Genomic DNA, 18814 nt, shown 5'->3' with positions numbered 1-18814 from the left:
TGGTGAGACCCTGGCCCACGTAGATGCCCCATCCCTGGATGCATTACAGGTCACGTTGGATGGGGCTCTGAGCAATCTGCTCTAGTTTAAGATGTCCCTGCTAACTGCAGGAAGGTTGGAGAAAGGTGATCTTTAAGGTACCTTCCAACCCAAACCAGTCTATGATTCTGTGATGCTCCCCAAACACCTGAATTGGGCTACAGACCGCAGCAGCCAAACAGGACATGAGTGATGCAGCTGAACAAGCAGAAATGAGATTACAGGTGCCATTTTCTAGCTGAAATTCCTTCCATGATCCATAGATGAAAAGGAGGGGTTAGAGGAGCGGCAACTACAGACAGCCCCGGTGAGATCACAGCAGGGCTGTCACAGACAGTTCTCAGCTCCACGATTTGCAGAGCATTTGGAGTCAGTTTGAGGGCTGGAAAACCTGCCTCAAAATCAGACAGCTCCAGGAAATCACTGCAGGAAGGAAGGAGCTGGGCAAACTGGGCTCTGTGTCTGCCTGCAGAGGGCTGGTGCCTCAAACAGGCCTGGAATCCAGCAGCCGTGGCGTAAGATCTGGCAGCTGCAAATTGAAGCTAGAAAAGTTCGAATGGGAAATTAATTACAGGTTTTTAATAGGGAGAGCAATTACCTTCCTGAGAGACATAGCAGATTCCCCACCTTTCAGGTCTTTCAACACAGGCAAGGAGTCTCTAAAAACACTCCGCTCCAGTCCAACCGCAGGGTGGTTAGCTCTGATGCAAGAGCTGCAGATGTCACTGCCTGGGCTGGGCAAGCAGGAGGTGGGAGCAGAGTGGACCTTCCTGGCATTTAGCTGTACAAATCCATGCACCAACAACAGGGTTTGAACTCCAGCCTGGCTGATCCAAACGGGTTTGGGCTGGTGTTTGGATGCGAGAGCTGGGGAGCACCGCTGCGGAGCACAGCAGCCTTTGCACCTCTGCAGCGGAGCACAGCAGCCTTTGCACCTCTGCAGCTGGATGTGGACCTGTGAGGACCAGTGGGACTGGCTTTGAGAACTGCCCTTGGTGTTGGCAGCACCTAGGGTGTCATTGCAAGCACAGGGCACAACCCTGCTGTCCCCAAGCACGTCGCATGCTGCACCATTCCTCCACCTGCGCCCCCAGGCATGGCTGGAGATCACCACCAACCCCAGCTGCAATTACAGGGGTGGATGAAACACTTGGCCTGGCTTTTATTCACCCACCTTGAATTGCTATGTGCTTCACAAGTGAGGTTTTGTCACCTGCTCTGAAACTGTCCAGCTGCAGAAGCACAAACTGGGGGATGCTCCACTTCCCCAAAAAACCCAACAGGATGGAAAGTGGATTTCTGTGGAGCCCAGACTATAAACTGAATTCAGACAATCCATGCTCCCACTACAAACCTGCTTTCTTTTTAATCATATATATCTTCTTCTTCTGGATTTAGTGGCCAAAAAACACCCTATTCATTGTTGGCTGCAACTTAAGAAGCCACTATGAAATCAACAGAAATCTCCCTGCATGCCCAATATCATCAGGAATGCTAACCAGCCTTTAATGGGGCTTAATTCTGCTGGCTAAAAAATGGAAAGCTATTAGTTAGCTAAAATGTGAGCCCATGGACCCTTGTGAGCTGCAAGGAGGGGCCCAGGATAAGGTGACCTCTTGGGAACACCTCTCCTTTTCTTCTGCAACCCCTCAGTGCCTGCCAGCATGGCTCCTTGTCTCTGGGCTTGGCAGAGCCTCTTTGGTGGAGGAGTGCATCTGGAAGATCTGAGGTAGCCGTAACTGCTGGCCTGAGGCAGAGGGGACTGTCACAGGCAAAGGCAAAGCAAAGCATCCCCATGGAGCCAAAGTGCTCCCAGAAATTTCAGCAGGAGTGCTGGGGCTTTGGCACGCCTGGAAATCTGCTCTTGTGGATTTGCAGGCTCTGGAAGGAGGGAGAGAGAGGGAGGTGCAGGTGCAGCCAGGGGCCAGACCTTACCAGACGCACCAGGATCTTTGCTGCAGGCACCCGGCGCTCAAATGTTCACCCCTGGCCCCTTGCTGCCGGGCTGCTCCCGCAGGCCTGGCTTGGAAATGCACCCACAGCAGGATGGGACATCCTCAGTGCTCCCAGCACAGCAATCAGGGGCGTTGCTGAGAGAGACAACAAGGAGCCCCTTGCCTTTTTGCAAAACCTGCTGCTCCTGTCCCCTTTCTCCAAAGGCTTTCCAGCAACTGACTTTCTCCTGAGCATTCCTGGGCACTGGAGGGCATCAGCGCTCCCCCACTGCTCCAAGCGGGATGCAGGATTTGGCCTCTCTCTCTCAGCCTGCCCCAGGCTCACCCCTGCCCTCAGGCTCATGCCACTTGTCTCCTTCCCCCCTGTAAAATGGCAGCTGTGCTTGGCCCAGCTCTTTGCCATGTCTTTGCCTTCTCCTGCATTTCCCTGCTCCGAGGGTTTTGCCATGGTTTTGTCTCTCCACACCACCACACAGTGTGGAAGCACAGGTGGAGTGGAAGCTGCCAGGGAAGGGATGAGGAGAATCATAAAACTCTTTTTGAACACCTACAGGGATGGTGACTCCACCACACAGATCACAGAATTCTTTCAGTTGGAGGAGACCTCTAAGAGCATTGAGCCCAACTGTCAACCCACCACCACCATGGCCATTAAACCATGTCCTGAAGTGCCATGTCTACAGGGTTTTTGAACAGAAGCACAACATCTCTAGGGCTGTTCAGTCTGGAGAAGAGAAGGCTCTGAGGAGACCTAATTGTGGCCTTCCAGGATCTGAAGGGGGCTACAAGAAAGCTGGGGAGGGACTTTTGAGGGTGTCAGGGAGTGATAGGAGTGGGGGGAATGGAGCAGAACTAGAAATGGGGAGATTCAGATTGGATGTTAGGAAGAAATTCTTCCCCATGAGGGTGGTGAGAGACTGGCACAGGTTGCCCAGGGAGGTGCTGGAAGCCTCATCCCTGGAGGTATTTGCAGCCAGGCTGGAGGTGGCTGTGAGCAACCTGCTGTAGTGTGAGGTGTCCCTGCCCATGGCAGGGGGCTGGAACTGGATGATCCTTGAGGTCTCTTCCAGCCCTGACAATTCAATGGTTCTATGATCTCACCACTGGCAGTTTCTACCCTTGCATGGAGGAGGAGGGGAAGGGTAACACATGCATTTCTCCTAGCAGATAGCTGTTTCTGCAGGCCTCTGAGTGCTGTGGGTGCCTGTGCTGGACAGGAGCAGAACATGACCCCCAGTGGGCACAATGCCAGCATCCAGCTCAGCTCCATCATCAGCCAATGGAGCAGCACAAACCAAACAAATTGAGTGGCCTGATGAATTAATCAGCTGATGGACTCACACTCGAGGAGCAGGAGACAAAAGGATGAGTAAACAAAGGCCAAGCTCCACGAGTTGGTATTTAGGTGCAGAGCAGCTGCTGGTGAGCTATTCCAAGTTGCAGGTTAATTCTAGGTGTTGTTGTTTTTCCTGTTGTACAGGCAGCCAGCAGCCTGCCTGCTGCACAGCAGTTGTGCAGACACCTTGGACAGGCTCAGCTCCTACCTCCAAGAGCTTTTAGTTCAGATCTATCAGGGGTGTTGCTGCTACAGCTCCATGGGCTTGGAGAAACACCACCACCCCCTCCCCTCCCTTCCTTCCTCCCCAGGTTTTGCACATGGTGGATACACTGAGGTTATCAAGCAGACCCTGATGTACACAGCGTGGTGTGGAGAATCATAGAATGGCTTAAAGATCATCTAAGTTCCAACCTATGGGCAGGGAAACCTCCTTCCAGATGCTTAAGTGCCTCTGGTTTTGAGGATATAGTGCAACCATCCCACAAACAGTGATTAAGGCATGTCCCCCCCACTAGGCATCTCAGGGGTCCTGTGACAGCTGGTGCAGAAGGTTTCTGTTGCTTTTGGGACTGCTGGGACAAGCACCTCAAACATTATAGAACACAGAATTAACCAGGTTGGAAAAGACCTTTGAGATCATCAAGTCCAACCTATCACCCAACTCCATCTAATCAACTAAACCATGGCACCAAGTGCCTCAGCCAGGCTCTTCTTAAACACTTCCAGTGATGGTGACTCCACCACCTCCCTGGGCAGCACATTCCAATGGCCAGTCTCTCTTGCTGGGAAGAACTTCTTCCTAGCATCCAGCCTAAACCTCCCCTGGTGCAGCTTGAGACTGTGTCCTCTCATTCTGTCACAGGCTGCCTGGGAGAAGAGACCAACCCCCACCTGGCTACAACCTCCCTTCAGGTAGTTGTAGATGGCAATAAGGTCTCCCCTGAGCCTCCTCTTCTCCAGGCTATAAACAACAAAGCTGCAGCATGGACACCCTGGTGAGGGTTGTGATGCTTGCCAGGGTTTGCCATGCTGCAGAGGCAACCCACAGACCCCCTGCCCCAGGAAAGGGCCAAATCCTGTATGGGGGCCAGAGGATTTGCACAGGGACACCCACAGTGTCAGCTCAGAGTACCAGCACAGCACCAGTGCACTGGTTCAGCTCCAGTGCAGCAAGGCAGGAACAGCACAGCACTTGCATAACTCAAAACTGCTGAAGACCTTGATTGCTGTAGAGCCTCACATACCATGGCTGGCCACCAACGGAAGCAAAGCCTCTTATCAGCTGGGTTCTCACCACATCCAGAGCTGCCTGCTTCTCAAAAATGCAATTTTCCTGCACACTGATCTCATGACTGCAGCCCAGTGAAACCAGGACATGCAGCCTGGCCAGTATCACACAATTGAGTCAGTTGGAAAAAGCCTCCAAGACCATTGAGTCCAGCCATTACCTAATTCTGCCAAGTCTGGTGCTAAACCACATCCCTCAGCACCACATCTCTGTGTCTTTTAAACAGCTCCAGGGATGGGGATTCAACCACCTCCCTGGGCAGCCTGTGTCAGTGTTTGAGAAACCCTTTCAGTGGAGAAGTTTCTTCTATATCCAACCTAAACCTCCCCTGGTACAACTTGAGGGCATTTTATCTGGTCCCATCCCTTGTTCTGTGGGAGAAGAGGGCAACCCCCACCTGGCTCTGACCTTTCAGTGAACTGTAGAGCGTGAGAAGGGGTCCCCTGAGCCTCATTTTCTCCAGGCTAAAGAACCCCAGTTCCCTCAGCTGCTCCCCATACGACCTGCTCTCCAGACCCTTCACAAATCACAGACTGGTTTGTGTTGGAACAGACAATTAAAGGTCATCTAATCCAATCCCTCTACTCAGCACTACATCTATGCCTTCCAGTAGAGGACCACTACCAACCATTCTCCAGCTATTCCAGGGTGCTGAACCATGGTGCTCAGCACCACATCTATGCCTTCCAGTAGAGGACCACTACCAACCATTCTCCAGCTGTTCCAGGGTGCTGAGCCATGCTGCTCAGCACCACATCTATGCCTTCTGGTAGAGGACCACTACCAACCATTCTCCAGCTGTTCCAGGGTGCTGAGCCATGGTGCTCAGCACCACATCTATGCCTTCTGGTAGAGGACCACTACCAACCATTCTCCAACTGTTCCAGGGTGCTGAGCCATGGTGCTCAGCACCACATCTATGCATTCCAGTAGAGGACCAGTACAGCAGTACAGGACCAGAACACCAGTACAGGACCGGTAGAGCTCACTAGGGCCGCACGGGCAGTGACTGAGCTCGAGGCGGACCCCGCGCCCACTCGGGGGCGCCGGGCCCCGCGGCTGGCTGGGGGTGCGCGGTCCCTTTAAGAGCCGGGCGGCCGTACCAAAACAAAACGGCGGCGCCGCCATTGGCTGCCCGGCGGGCACGTGGCGCACAGCTGGTTTCCTGCGGCCGCGCGCCGGTGGCAGCCCCGCGGCTCCCGCCGCCACGGCCCGGCCCGGCCCCGCCGCCGCTCCCGCCGCCGCCTCCCGCCGCCGCCTCCCGCCGCCGCTCCCTGCGCGGGGCTCCGCCTCGCCATCCGCCGTTCCGTGTGCCGCCTACGGCTCCGCTCGGCTCCGCTCGGCTCGGCCATGGCGCACTCGGCACCGCTCGGCCTCCTGGAGCAGGGCTGCCCCATCCAAGTGGAGCACGATCGGAAGCGAAGGCAGTTTACCGTGCGGCTGAACGGTAAGGGACGGCGGCGTGGGGCTCCTCGGTACCTTCTCCGCTACCCCATTGCCCTTGTCTCTACCTTTCTGAGAGGTCTCAGCTTACCCAATACCTGCAAGCCTACAGATCCCCCCCTCCCCGATCCCCCTCCCCTCCCCGATCCCCCTCCCCTCCCCGATCCCCCCCCCCCTCCCCGATCCTCCCTCCATTTGCCCCCCCCCCCCCCCATTCCCCCTCGTTTCTCCTTCTCTTCCTCCGGATTTGTCCTTCTCTTCCTCCTCGATTTTCCCCCTTCTTCGCCTCCCCGAATTCCCCCCGTTTTTCTCCCTGCTATTTTACCCCCCTCCTCTTCCTCCTCTTTTTCCCCACCTTTTCCCCCTCCTTTCCTTTTTCCTCTGCTTCCCCATCCCCCGCAGCCTTCCCTGTACCCCTGTGTCCCACAGCACTCAATATGCTCCACCATTGCCCCCCCCCTCCACCCCGCTGAGCCCCCTGTGCCTCTGGTTCCTGCTGGTGCCCCCCCCTTACTTCCTGCCTCGCTTCCTGCCTTGGGGGGATCTCTGCTTCCCTCGGTTGGTGCTGTGTAGAGCCCCTTTCTTGCAGAGGCAGGTTGTGGGGGGGGACTAGCTCACCCCCCAGGATCAGATGCCTTTGGATGACGTGGAGGTGCTGCACCAAGTTGTTGTGGGGGGCATTCCTCGGTCTGGGAGGTGCTGGGTGGCTTTTCTGGTAGGATTCCTGCAGGGAAGCCCCTCGTGGGTATGAATGGCTCACAGGGCACCACTCTAGTCGGGTAGGACCCACAGCATGGAGCCAAGCTGCCATCAAGCACCGGTGGGAGCAGGGCTGTGGGGATCTGGTGACACGGTGAGCCCTCAACAGCTCTGTCACGTATTGGATGGAGTGAAGACAAAAAAGGAGGTGGCACTAAAATTTCTGTCTGGCAGGCTGGTGCTTTTCCAGCCCTCCCCTCAATGGTTAACCCCAAATATTCAGCGAACCCAACTCAGATGGACAGCGCAGGAGCTGGGCAGGCTGTAGGAGGCACTCACAATAAAACAACAGGAACAGGCTGGATCTTTATTTTAGAGACTTCTGTCCCTCCCTCTTTTCTTTTTGGGGTTTTTTTTATCCCCTCAACCACTAATTACAAAGTGCAGGCTGGAGGCTCCACAGTGGTGGAGCAAGGAAGGAGGAGAAGTACGTGCTGGGTGCGGAGGAAACAATTTCACCAGCTGCTTATTTCAGCTAGAGAGGGATCAAACGAGGTCCCAGGTGATGGCTGCCCCTGCTGCCATCGTCAGGGCTGGAAGGCAGCCTTGTAGCTGGAGGTAAAGTTCCTGTGTGCAGAAATAAAAGGTGAGGAGAGAGAGCTAAGGACCAGCAGGGATTAAGGAAATGGAATCTCTTTGTCGTGGTTTGCTGAATAAAACCTCTGCCAGCCACACTGTGGGCTGGGTAGCATTTGGTGGCTGAGGGAGGATGAGCTGGATCTGGTGAGGATGAGCTTTGAGAGTGAGAGAATCAACTGTGGGATCCCTGGTGGGAGGGGACCACCATAGCTTGGGGAATCCACAGCCTTCCCCCAGGGTTGTAGGTGGATCCCCACGATCAGGATTGTGTTTGTGAGTTCAGGGAGACTGAACCCCAGTAAGGAAACCGAGCTGAGCAGTGCCCTGCTGTGACAGTCTTCCTGCTGCTGGGCTGACTAACATCCATGTGGGGCAGGTGATCCATCTCCCCTTCTTGTTGGGCATTGGTTGCTAACAGCCAAGCCCTGGAAAGTTGTCAGAAGATAACAATGTCTCTAGGAGTGCGTGGCAGGGTGTTTATTTCCTGTGCTGCTCTCCTCATCACTCCCACTCCTGGCACCCTGAGCCTCAGGTGCTGAACGCTGTGGCAGTGCAGGGGGACGACAACAAATGGGCCAGGCACAGGTTTTAGCATCAGTGTGACCTGCATGTCCCTCTGAGAGCACTGTTGTCCCCTGGCACTGCACTGTGGCACAAGAGGAACAGCAACCTCGTGGGGTGAGCCCACAGCTTGCCAGTGGGCTCCAGGGCCAGCTTGTCTCTGGTGTCTTGATCCTAATTTCAGCTACATGCTGAGTGTGTGGGTGATGCTCTGGGGGAAGCAGGTGAACCAAGGAGCCAGACTTTGCTTGTCTCCAGTGACAGCTGGTCTCTGGGCTGCAGTGGTGGCTTACAGGAGAGTGATGTTGAGTAGAAAATGTGATGTTGAGTGGAAATCCCTGTAAGAAGAGGCCTGAGACACTGCAAAAGCTGTGAACTGGTTGTGAAAGTGTTTGTGTTCAGCATCATCCTGTGCTCCCTCCTGCACCCCTGTGTGACTCTGTCCTTGTACACAGGGAAGATGAATTGTGTTTGGCATTTCATGGCCTGCCTCAACTTTCCCTTCTCTGCTCATTGCTCTTCTCTCCCCTCGTTGCTGAATGTGGCTCCTAAAACTTCCACAGAGCGAGCTCCTTCACTTGAATACATTCCCTTTCTCCTTGCATCCTGAATGCAGAAGCCTTGAGAGGCTGGAAGTAAAGCTGATGGTAACCAGACCTCACTGAGCTTGGTTATCCCTCTGAGAGGAGAGCAGAAAGAAGCCCAACTGGATTTGTACTCGGTTAAGATGTGACTAACAGCTCGAGCCAGCCAGAATCCTCCCCGTGGAGAGACTCTGTTGGAAAACATCAATTTGTCAGAGCTAAAAGCTTCTGTGGGAATCATACAGGCTGGCTTTGCCAGGAATAGTTGGGAGGGTTGGGTTTGGGGTTTGGTTTTTTTAGCTTTGAGATAAAATTTCTGGCCAAAACAAGAAACCCAAAGAGAATCCCACCTCAAAGGAGCACCACAGTCAGTCTGGCTGCTGGCACAGCTGCCCAGGGCAAGGGAACACCGCTTTTAGCAGCAGCCTCTTGGAGTTCCTGATGCCCATCAAACATACCCCGGGAGGTGGTGGAGTCACCATCACTGGAGGTGTTCAGGAGGAGACTTGCTGGGGTGCTTGGTGCCAGGGGTTCGTTGTTTAGGTGGGTTGGATTGGTTGATGGGTTGGATGTGACGATCTTGAAGGTCTCTTCCAACCTGGTCTATTCTATGTATTCTATGAGGCTCTCTGGTCAGGAGATGGGATCAGTGCAGGCACCAAGCAGCTCTGGTTCCTCGGGGCTGTGTGGGCTTCCTGTGCACCCGTGCTCCCATTCATCCAATGCCACGCTTCCCAAACCTCCCACACCTCCCCAGGATCCAGTGGCTGGAAGCTTCTACTCTGCCTGCTGCTGATCTCAGTCTCGGGAGCTCCTTCTCCGGAGTCCGGGCTTAGACTCATTAGGAGAAGTGGAGCAGGTTGTGCCTTGGTGCTTTCCTCTGCTGGGGCAGCTGCCCTCCAGGAGAGGAAAGCTGCTGAGTTAGCAGTGGGGACAAAGCGATCTGGTTGCTGTACGCTGCAGCAAGGCACCCCCGCTCTCCTTCCGCACCAGAACCATCGAGAGAGAGCTCCTGAACAGGAAACTGCTGCGAACCAGCCTGCCGCTGCCGCTGCCCCTGCCGCTGCCGCTGCCCCTGCCGCTGCCGCTGCCCCTGCCGCTGCCGCTGCCGCTGCCCCTGCCGCTGCCCCTGCCCCTGCCGCTGCCCCTGCCCCTGCCGCTGCCCCTGCCCTTGCCCCTGCCCCTGCCCTTGCCGCTGCCCCTGCCCCTGCCCTTGCCGCTGCCCCTGCCGCTGCCCCTGCCGCTGCCGCTGCCGCTGCCCCTGCCGCTGCCCCTGCCGCTGCCGCTGCCCCTGCCCTTGCCCCTGCCCTTGCCCCTGCCCTTGCCCCTGCCGCTGCCCCTGCCGCTGCCCCTGCCGCTGCCCCTGCCCTTGCCCTTGCCCCTGCCGCTGCCCCTGCCCTTGCCCTTGCCCCTGCCGCTGCCCCTGCCGCTGCCCCTGCCCTTGCTCCTGCCGCTGCCGCTGCTGCGAGCGCGGCCCCTCCGTGCCGGCCCCTCCGTGCCGGCCCCTCCGTGCCGGCCCCTCCGTGCCGGCCGCGCCGTGCCCGCGCTGCGCCGTCTGTTGTACTCTGTGTTTTCTCTCCCTAGTAACACGCCAGTGCCTCCCGTGGGAGCGGGGCCAGCCCGTGGCGTGCAGGGTGCTCCGTCCTGGGATGTGTGAGCTGCTCAGGACGTCTCGTCCTCCTGGCAGCTTTCAGTGGCCACCTTCTGGCTCAGCAGCCAGGAGAAGCTGAGCTGCTGCCTGCCTCTGGGTTTTCCTGAGCGTGGGAGATGGGGCTGGTGTCTGCTCTCCCCTCCTTTGTTCTCGGCAAATGGCTTTGCAGCTGTGCCCCGAGCAGGCTGGAGCCCAGGGGCTGCCTCCAAAGCTTAGTAGGCTTAGGAACTGGCCACAGGTAGCCAGCCCTGTCCGGGCCCTTGTGCTGCTCCAGTCCCAGGCACACAATGGTGTATTGTGGGCTGGGGCCAGCACAGAGGGACGGGGGGGGGAAGGCATGGAGCTGGAGGGACGGTTCCTGCTGTGCTTCCAGTGCTGCAGCATCCCCTTGCTAGCCTGTGCATGCCCCAGCAGAGGGGATCAGCAAATATGGGCTGGAGCTGGGTGCCTGTGTGTTCCTGGATGCCTGCCATGTCCCTTCCTCAGCTCAGGGCTGGGGCTGGGCTCGCTGCTTGTTTCCCCAAGGCTCCCAAGCTGCCTGGCTTGGGGACTCGTGCCTGGTGACGTGACTGAGCTGTGACACAGGGATCCTGTCCACACTGCTTGGGTGGAAGCTCTGTGCCATTGATCCCAGTAGAAACCCTCCATGGTGAGCAAGACCTGGTCTCTCACCCCACTCCTGGAAGAGCTTCCTCTTCCCCATGCACCCTGTGGTTCCAGGGAGGGAAGGCTGGGGACCAGCTGTGCTGCCATTTCCATCACAGCCTCCTCTTGCTCCTCTTCTTGCTGGGCTGATTTGCATTGACTCAGACTTCCTCACTCTCCATGGCCTTGAAGCCAAGGGAAGTGTCTGGGTGCCAAACACCAGGAGCAGGCTCACGGGGCACTGCTTGGGCTGGCTGAGACCTGGGTTTGTTTTGCCAGACTCCCTCTGTACAGGCAGATAAAATCCCTGCCTGAAGTCTAAGGAGGTGAGACAGACAGGCAGACAGGAGGCTGGCTTGTGGTGTCCCTCTTAAGCCATGTTTTGGTGTCCTTTCTGTCTGTGTGCCCTCTCTTTTTGTGGGGGTTACCACAGCCTGGTTCTGAGCTGCTCCTGTGAGGGGTCAATGCTGCTCCAGCCCCACCAGCTTTGCAGTGTTCCCTTTGCTGGGAGCAGCCTCCTGGATCCAAGGTAGCAGCAAGGCTGGCTTACTGCAGTGAGGTTCCTCTGCTCCCTTCATCTCTTCCCTCCAGCCCTGGGGAGGCCTTTTGATGGGACAACAAGGGTTATGCCTACAGATGCTCATGAGGAGCCCAGGAACAGCCTGGTTCACCTGGCTTTTCCCAAAGGCTCTGGGCCCCAGTGAGGATGGTGTGGAGAGGATGTGCAGAGCAGCTGGGTTTGAAGGAAATGTGCTTTCCTCCCAGATGGTTGTTCCTCTCCCTTTGAGCTGCTGGCCACATTCAGCCTTGCTCAGCAGAGGGATCTCAGTTTCCTCAGGAGAGGCTGTTCCTGCAGGACCTGAGCTGTGAGCTGGCGTCGCTGTGGAAGCAGGGCTGCCATAAGCACACAGCCTGGCAGCAGATGGTGGAGAATCCAAGTGGGATGGTGTCTCACAAGACTGAAATGGGGAGACCTTATTGTGGCATTTCAGTATTTAAAGGGGGGAGAGGGAGCTGTTGTGACAGAGGGATGGGGACAGGCTTCTTAGCAGGGCCTGCTGTGACAGGACAAGGGGTGATGGTTTGAGACTAAAAGAGGGGAGAGTCAGAGCAGATGTAAAGAAGATTTTGTGGGGTTTTTTTTTGGTGATGAGGGTGGTAAGATTGGCCCAGGCTGCCCAGAGAGGTGGTAAATGCCCCATCCCTGGAACCACTCCAGGTCAGGTTGGATGGGGCTTTGAGCAATTTCAGCCTGGTTGAAAGTGTCCCTGCTGACTGCAGAGAGGGGTGGACTACATACCATTGAAAGACACCCCCCACACATCCCCCTAAAGATTTGCAGCTCTAAAATGGGGCTGTAGGGTTTCATCTGCACTGGGGAAGAGGTGAGCACTCCTTCAGCCCCTTCCCCACCAAATTACCCATCTGTCCTGAGTCAGGCTGGGAGATCTGAGATCTGTAGGGAGACTAGCAGAGCTTGGCTTTGGTGAACTGGAGGCTGAGAGGGGCAGGGTGGATGCCTGTAAATACTTGGGGGGGCTGTCAGCAAGGGAAATTCTTTATGCCCACCCAAGAACAATGTTGGCACAAGAACAAGTGGGTAGGGAGCAGCAGGAATGAAAGGCTGGGAATGTGAAGGTTTCCATCCAATGCAGGATTGAGGCCCTGCCTAAGAGGAGCAGGAGCCAAAAGCTTGAGCTGCTTCTCTTGAAACACAGGATCCAAATGGGTTCATTCCTGGTGCCTCTCAAATGCAGGGGTCAGGGGAACTGGGGTGGGCTGAAATGCAAGAAAATAAAGTGCAGTGAGCTCAGCTACAGCAGATAATAACTGTAGGTGGGCCTTGCAGTCCTTCACCCTCCCACAACCACTGGAGGGAAAGGAAAGGTTTCCATTCTTTTACTTGGTGGGAAGCTTGCATTGTTGAAAGCCAGAGGCTCTCTGGACAAGAAATGTTTGCTTCTGCATAGAAAATGGAAGCTCAGGGCCTGCAGCTGGAGCTGGAGGGGTGTTAGGAGCTCTCCTCTGATTTACATGTTTGCTGAAACTGATTTTTCTTCCCCTGTAACTAGGCTGCTGTGAGAAAGGTCAGGGTGTTGCAACAGGAAGCCTCTGTGTGTGTGTGCATGTAAATGTGTGAGCACACCCCTCCCTTGCACGCCTGTCTGCACCTTCCTGTGGGGTTCATCTCTCCCAGCATCTTCCCCTCGACCTCTCAAGCCAAGTACTGCACTACCAGGCCAATCAATCTTGTCCTGTTTTCCATGCCACAACAGGAAAACCTTGCTGTAGAGAGCAAAGGAGTTGGCCACTGCCTGGGTCAGCTGGGTACTGTTTCCCCCTTCAATGCATCCCACCCCTCCCTGCCACCTGCTTTCCTACCTAAATCTGTTGTGTTGGCTCCTCAGCCCCTTGGTTCAGGGCTGGGTTGCAAAGGCCCAGGGCCTTGGGGAAGCCAGGCAGGTCCACCCCTGCTCACATCACACGGGAGGGACCAACAGGGACATCCAAGTGTCACCAAGGGCAGAATCTCTGCCGCGACTTTCCGCTGCACAGCGCTACCCAGTGCCACAGCCCTGCATGTAAGGAGCCCTGTGGGGGCTGTTGTGGCACTCTGCCTGCCCACTGCTGCCTGGGCACCTCCCAGGCCTCAGCCCTCTCTCCATCCCCAGGTTGCCACGACAAGGCAGTTCTGCTCTATGAGTACGTGGGGAAGCGCATCGTGGACCTGCAGCACACGGAGGTGCCGGACGCCTACCGAGGCAGAGGAATAGCCAAGCACCTTGCCAAGGTATGGCCTCAGCCCCCACTTCCCCCTGGGCAGAGGCTGGCCCTGTCCCAGCTGTGGCTGGAGACCCTGGCTGAAGCAAGGCCCCATTGCAGCGGGGCTGCACACATGTCCCACGGGAACCATCCCTGTCCTGGTGGGAGATGGGGGGTGGCTGGCTGGGCAGATGGAAATCCATGGTCAGACATTCCTATTTCTGGCAGTGAGAGGGGCTGGGTAGGTGCCAGCATGGCCAGCTGCTCACTCAGGCTCGGCCCTTTGCTCCTCTCAGCAAGCAGCCCTTGTGCCCACCTTGCACGGGCTGATGCCACACCTCTCCTGGGGGCTGGGCCCCCTTATCTCAAAGCTGCAAGGCCCTTGTCAGCCCTTTTTCCTGTCTGAGGCCCTGCTTTTGGGGCCCACAGCTGTGCAGGGAGAGATGAAGAGCCATGAGCACAGTCATGGTGGGGGGTGTGGGGCAGTGCTTTGAGGGTACAGCTGCTCCCTGGCCTCATAAACCAGGGCAGTCAGTGGGTGACAAAGGCAGTCTTGACTGATGTGGCTGGGTCACCTGCATCCACCAGGCTGGAGAGTTACCTGGGGAGTCCCTGCACAGCTCTGGTCAAAATGGGGACCCTGTAGCACTGTGGAGGCTGTGGCAGGATAGCTGCCCCAGCTGCTTGTGAAGTACAGGAGTCCAGACCCCTGTGAGGCTGCAGAGGAGAGCATGGAGTGGGAGGTGTGCTGGTTGTAACCCATCTGCCCTCTCTGGTTGGTTGCAGGCAGCCCTGGACTTCGTGGTGCAGGAGGACCTGAAGGCTCACTTGACTTGCTGGTACATCCAGAAGTATGTCAAGGAGAACCCTCTGCCCCAGTACCTGGAACATTTGCAGCCTTGAAGCAGGACTGCCCTGGCACCAGCACCCCTGCCCCTGACTGTTCGACGCGGCCTTCGCTTCTCTGCCGTCTCAGGAAAGCCTTCTCCCACGCCCACAGTCCCCTGGGGTGTGGCTTTTGTCCTCTTCCAGTGCACCCCTGTGGTGCATGAGTGTGAGCACAGCCCCATGTGGTGCATGAGTGTGAGCACAGCCCCATGAGGTGCATGAGTGTGAGCACAACCTCTTCTGCTCTGCCCACCTGCGAGTGTGGCTACGACCCTTGGGCCAGGCTGGCTCTGGGCACTCGCGGTGCCCCCGGTGCTCTTCCCCAGCCAGAGGGTGGCAGAGGAGGATGTTTCCACCCAACACTATCACAAGACCAAGGGGTGACCTGGATCTGCTCCTCATCTTCTCCCCTCTGCTTGGTGACAGCTGTGAACTCCCTGGGGGATATTGCTTAGGGGTGGCTGTGGAGCAGCAGCCCCTCTGGCAGCGGCTGGGGGAGATGCTGTGAATTAAAACTCGAGGGACAGAGGGAGGAACTGGGGGAGCCCCAGCCCCTGTGGCATCTGTTGGGCACTCAGCCTTGCACAAGCTCATGTGAGGCAGAGATGAGAACATGTGGGCCGTGGTGGCACCTTGGGGGCTTTGCCACAGCCGATGTGGAGGCACTGGGATGGTGACTCCTTCCAGACCAGAGGCAGGAGCCGTGTGAGAAAGGGCTTCGGCCACAGGGGCCCTGGCAGAACATCTGCAGCATGAGTGTGCAGAGGAGGAAAGGCAGCTGAGTTGCAGACACTGCTCCCTGGAGATGTCAGCTCCTGTCCAGCCTGCTGTACACAGTCCCAGCATGGCACCCCTGCAGGGTTGTAGGCCACCATTCCTGTCTCTGCTCCCTGCTGGTGTGGACACAGCCTGCTCAGGGAAGGAGCACCAGCCCCCATGGCCAGCCCTAGCCTAAGCAAGAGGGAGACCTCCCATGCTTTTGCAGGCACCAGGGTGGTTTCCTGCAGCTGAAGAGGAATGCTCCCCCATCTCCCTCAACTGTGTGCACCCCTGCCTGTGCCCCAGATTGTAAGGCATGAGCTGTCATCACCTCCTGAGAGCAACATGGGCAAGGCCTCTGGGACCTGCTCCAGGCCTTGGTGTGGATGCTGATCACCTCTCCTCGAGACCTTTGGAAAGAAGCCCTGGCTCAGAGCATTGTCTGTCTGCTCACCAGCCTCTTCTCAACTCTACACCCAGGCTGCTGGCAGCACCGTGGAGTCCTTGGCCAGCAGCAGGAACCCCCTGGTGTGGTGCTGTTACCTCTGCAGATGATGACCCTCCAGCACAGCTCAGTGTTGTGACAGCTGGGTGTGGAGGTACCCCCTTGATGGCAGGGTGCTGCCTGGTTCTGGCTCCCTGCCTTGCCCAGGCTTTCCAGGGTCTGAGCTGGGCCCAGGAGCATCTCCTCCCAGGATCTTGCAGCATTCCAGGGCTGAACTGTGGTGAAGGAGAAGGTGCTGCCAGCAGTGAGCAGCTGCTGGGGGCTGCAGCCAGGCAGAACAAGATAAGGAGCCTTTCACACAGAGGCTACATCCAGCCCAGCTTATCTCCCAGCAGGGGACTGAAGTTTACAATCTGTGCCACCAATCAGCTGAAGCCCTGGACAAGAGGCAGCTCAGCCCTCTCCCAGAGCCCAGAGCAAAGTCCATGGTGACAAAGACAAAAGCTCCTACAACCTTCTCCTCTGGTGGCGCTGATCAGAGATGGAGACCCTGTGCCGGAGAGACTGAGCTGTTCCTCCCAGCCACCAGCTCAGGGCAAAGCCCTGCTGCCTGCCTGTGCTTTTGGGCTGCTCACCACCAACACAGCACAGCTCTGCCCACAGGCTTCTGCAGAGCCTCTCAAACTCCATCTCTGCCCTGCCACATCAGAGGCTGTGAGACCCCTGCCCATGTCCACCACCTGTGCCCTGCAGCAGACCCACCTCCAGCTTCTGCTGCTCAGGCAAGGCACTGGGCTCAGGCAAGGCATTGGGCTCAGCCCTGCTGCTGCCTCACATTTCTGCCCTCCTGCTGCTTGTTTCAGCCTGGCTGCAACCTTCAGGATGGTTTAGAGACACTGGGAAAAGGTTGCAGGTAACAAGCTAAAGAAAATGGGCTCAAGAAGACTTCTGGGCTGCTAAGTGTCCAATCTAACATGCAACACTCTTCAACATCTAGTCACAGGAGCAAGGCTGGCTCTGGTGCAGGCAAGTGATGACAGCACTGTCCTTGCCCTTGATCTCAAGGTGAAGCTGAACCATCTTGCAAGCCAAGATAAGGCAGCAGCAGATCTTGTCACAGCAGGGCTGGGTGCTGGGCAGGGATGTGTGCCTGGCTGCCTCGTGGGAGCAATAGTGTGAGCCTGGTGCTGCCAGCCTCTGCCCTGCTTTTGTGCTCATCCCCACTGTGTAACAGCTCCCACAGGTTCCTCACTGTGTGTGCTGCATGAGGGCAGCTGGCTGGAGGCTGTGCTGTGCTCACAGCATCCAAGCCTGGCTCTGGAGCCCTCGGTGCTGCTCCAGCAGGATCCTTGTGCTTCCTAGTGCTGAATCACAAGCAGTGATCACTGCCTTAAATCAGGCACAGCACAGGTTTTGCTGCTGCTCCCCTTTGAGGTGCTACAACCCCTCCAGTGTGTGACCTGATGGAGACATGTGCCAGCATCTGTGCCAACCGTGTCACTGCTGCACCCATCCTCTGCCATGGTCTTTCCTTCCCTGTGGTCTTCGGTGTCAGCAAGTAGCAATACCCACAGGTCACCAGCAACGCTGTGGTCCATGGTGCTCCTGTGACCTGGCACTGCCAGGCAGGATGAGGGCAGTGGCTCCCTCAGTGTTGAGCAGCCCCTGCCTCTTCCAGCTGGTCTCTGCAGGAAGGAGCTTTCAGCCTTGTGCTGCCCCCTTGGTGCTGACTAAACGTGGAGGAGTTGGGGTCCTGAACTCTCCAGCAACAGGAGTGTGGAAATGCTTTGGTTGAATATTGATGTCCCCAATCCCCTCATCTGAACTACAGGCCTTTGGGGGGGGGGGGAAGTGCAGATTGTTGGCCAACCTGCTTCCACACCACCCCACTTGAACCCCCCCTGCCCCTCCCCAGCCTCGTCTTCCTGCGTCCAAGCTTTCCACCCTGTTGAACTCGGCGGTTACGATGTGCCTTTCCTTCTCAGGACCTCTTTCAAATGACCTTTCTTGCTTTGGTTTCTGTCTAACATCTCTCTCTCTCCCTCCCTCTGTCATACTACGAAACATTGAACGTAATGCATGGAATACAAGACAATAAAGTGTGGCTTAAGTGCCCCGCAGTGGCTGCGCTGTGCTGGGGGAGAGGCAGGAAGCAGGGCACCTCTGCTGGCCCCAGCCTTGGCACCACTGGGCTGAGGCACTGGGGCAGAGAGCCTGCTGCACAGGTCCTGTCAGAGCATGGAATTGTCAGGGTTGGAAGGGACCTCAAGGATCATTCAGGTCCAACACTGCTGCCACAGGCAGGGACACCTCACAGCCACCTCCAGCCTGGCTGCCAAAACCTCCATGCAAGGGCAGAAACTGTCAGTGGTGAGTTGTTAGGGTTGGAAGGGACCTCAAGGCTCAGCCAGTCCCAATCCCCTGCCATGGGCAGGGACACCTCACACCACAGCAGGTTGCTCACAGCCACCTCCAGCCTGGCTGCAAACACCTCCAGGGATGAGGCTTCCACCACCTCCCTGGGCAACCTGTGCCAGGCTCTCACCACCCTCATGGGGAACAACTTCTTCCTAACCTCCAGTCTGATGTTCTCTGCTCTCCAGTCTGTGGCCAGGGTATGATTTGGGGTTTTTTTTGCTGCATTGTTGCTGCATATTTATTCTCTACATAAAAGTAAATCATTTTTTTCACCCCCAAGCCCCCACAGCCACTTAACAAATCTGTTCCAAATCTCACAGGACAGCAACTGCCACACATCTCTCAGTGTCCTGGAGAAGGCAGAAGCTGGTGGATCTGCACACTGCTGCACTCAGCATCGCTTTCCTACTCCAAAAAAGGGAGAAAATGCTCCTTCCCTCCTCAGGAGGAAGGTGGTCTTGAGCAAGAAGGACCCCATCCTGGTGGTGAGGATGATGGAGGGTCTGTAAGACCCATTCCAGGTTCAGGACAAAGGAGCCTTGGTCCCAGGCCTGGAGTTTGCCACAGCTTCCTGGGGTTTGCAGATAGCTCCTCATGTCTTTTCATCACCTAAGCTGGGCACTACCTGCATCAATCTTCTCCCATCAGGGAACACCTCAGAGACAGATCCTGGGTGAGCCCAGCATGTTCCCATTGCT

General features: G+C 56.7%; 1 protein-coding gene across 1 annotated transcript; it reads left to right on the top strand.

The window, feature by feature from the left end:
• The first annotated feature begins 5857 nt into the window (after positions 1–5857).
• NATD1 (N-acetyltransferase domain containing 1) lies at positions 5858–17812 on the top strand. Its single transcript, XM_068146598.1, has 3 exons — positions 5858–6068; positions 13516–13634; positions 14393–17812. The coding sequence occupies exons 1-3, from the start codon at positions 5972–5974 to the stop codon at positions 14507–14509; spliced, it is 333 nt and encodes a 110-aa protein (XP_068002699.1). The 5' UTR covers positions 5858–5971; the 3' UTR covers positions 14510–17812.
• The last annotated feature ends 1002 nt before the right edge of the window (positions 17813–18814 follow it).

Source organism: Melanerpes formicivorus, unplaced genomic scaffold, assembly GCF_026170545.1.
Source record: "Melanerpes formicivorus ecotype bairdi unplaced genomic scaffold, bMelFor1.0.p_v2 SCAF_14, whole genome shotgun sequence".
NCBI classification, from domain to species: Eukaryota; Metazoa; Chordata; class Aves; order Piciformes; family Picidae; genus Melanerpes; species Melanerpes formicivorus.
The sequence above is the reverse complement of the archived record's forward strand: the minus strand, read 5'-3'. Positions and strand labels throughout refer to the sequence as shown.

What these genes read in the sequence shown, in the direction of transcription:
- NATD1 (XM_068146598.1), top strand. Translation starts at nt 5,972, where the DNA reads ATGGCGCACTCGGCACCGCTCGGCCTCCTGGAGCAGGGCTGCCCCATC. An exon ending in GTTTACCGTGCGGCTGAACG is followed by an intron (nt 6,069 to 13,515) that starts GTAAGGGACGGC and finishes CTCCATCCCCAG; the next exon opens with GTTGCCACGACAAGGCAGTT. An exon ending in TAGCCAAGCACCTTGCCAAG is followed by an intron (nt 13,635 to 14,392) that starts GTATGGCCTCAG and finishes GGTTGGTTGCAG; the next exon opens with GCAGCCCTGGACTTCGTGGT.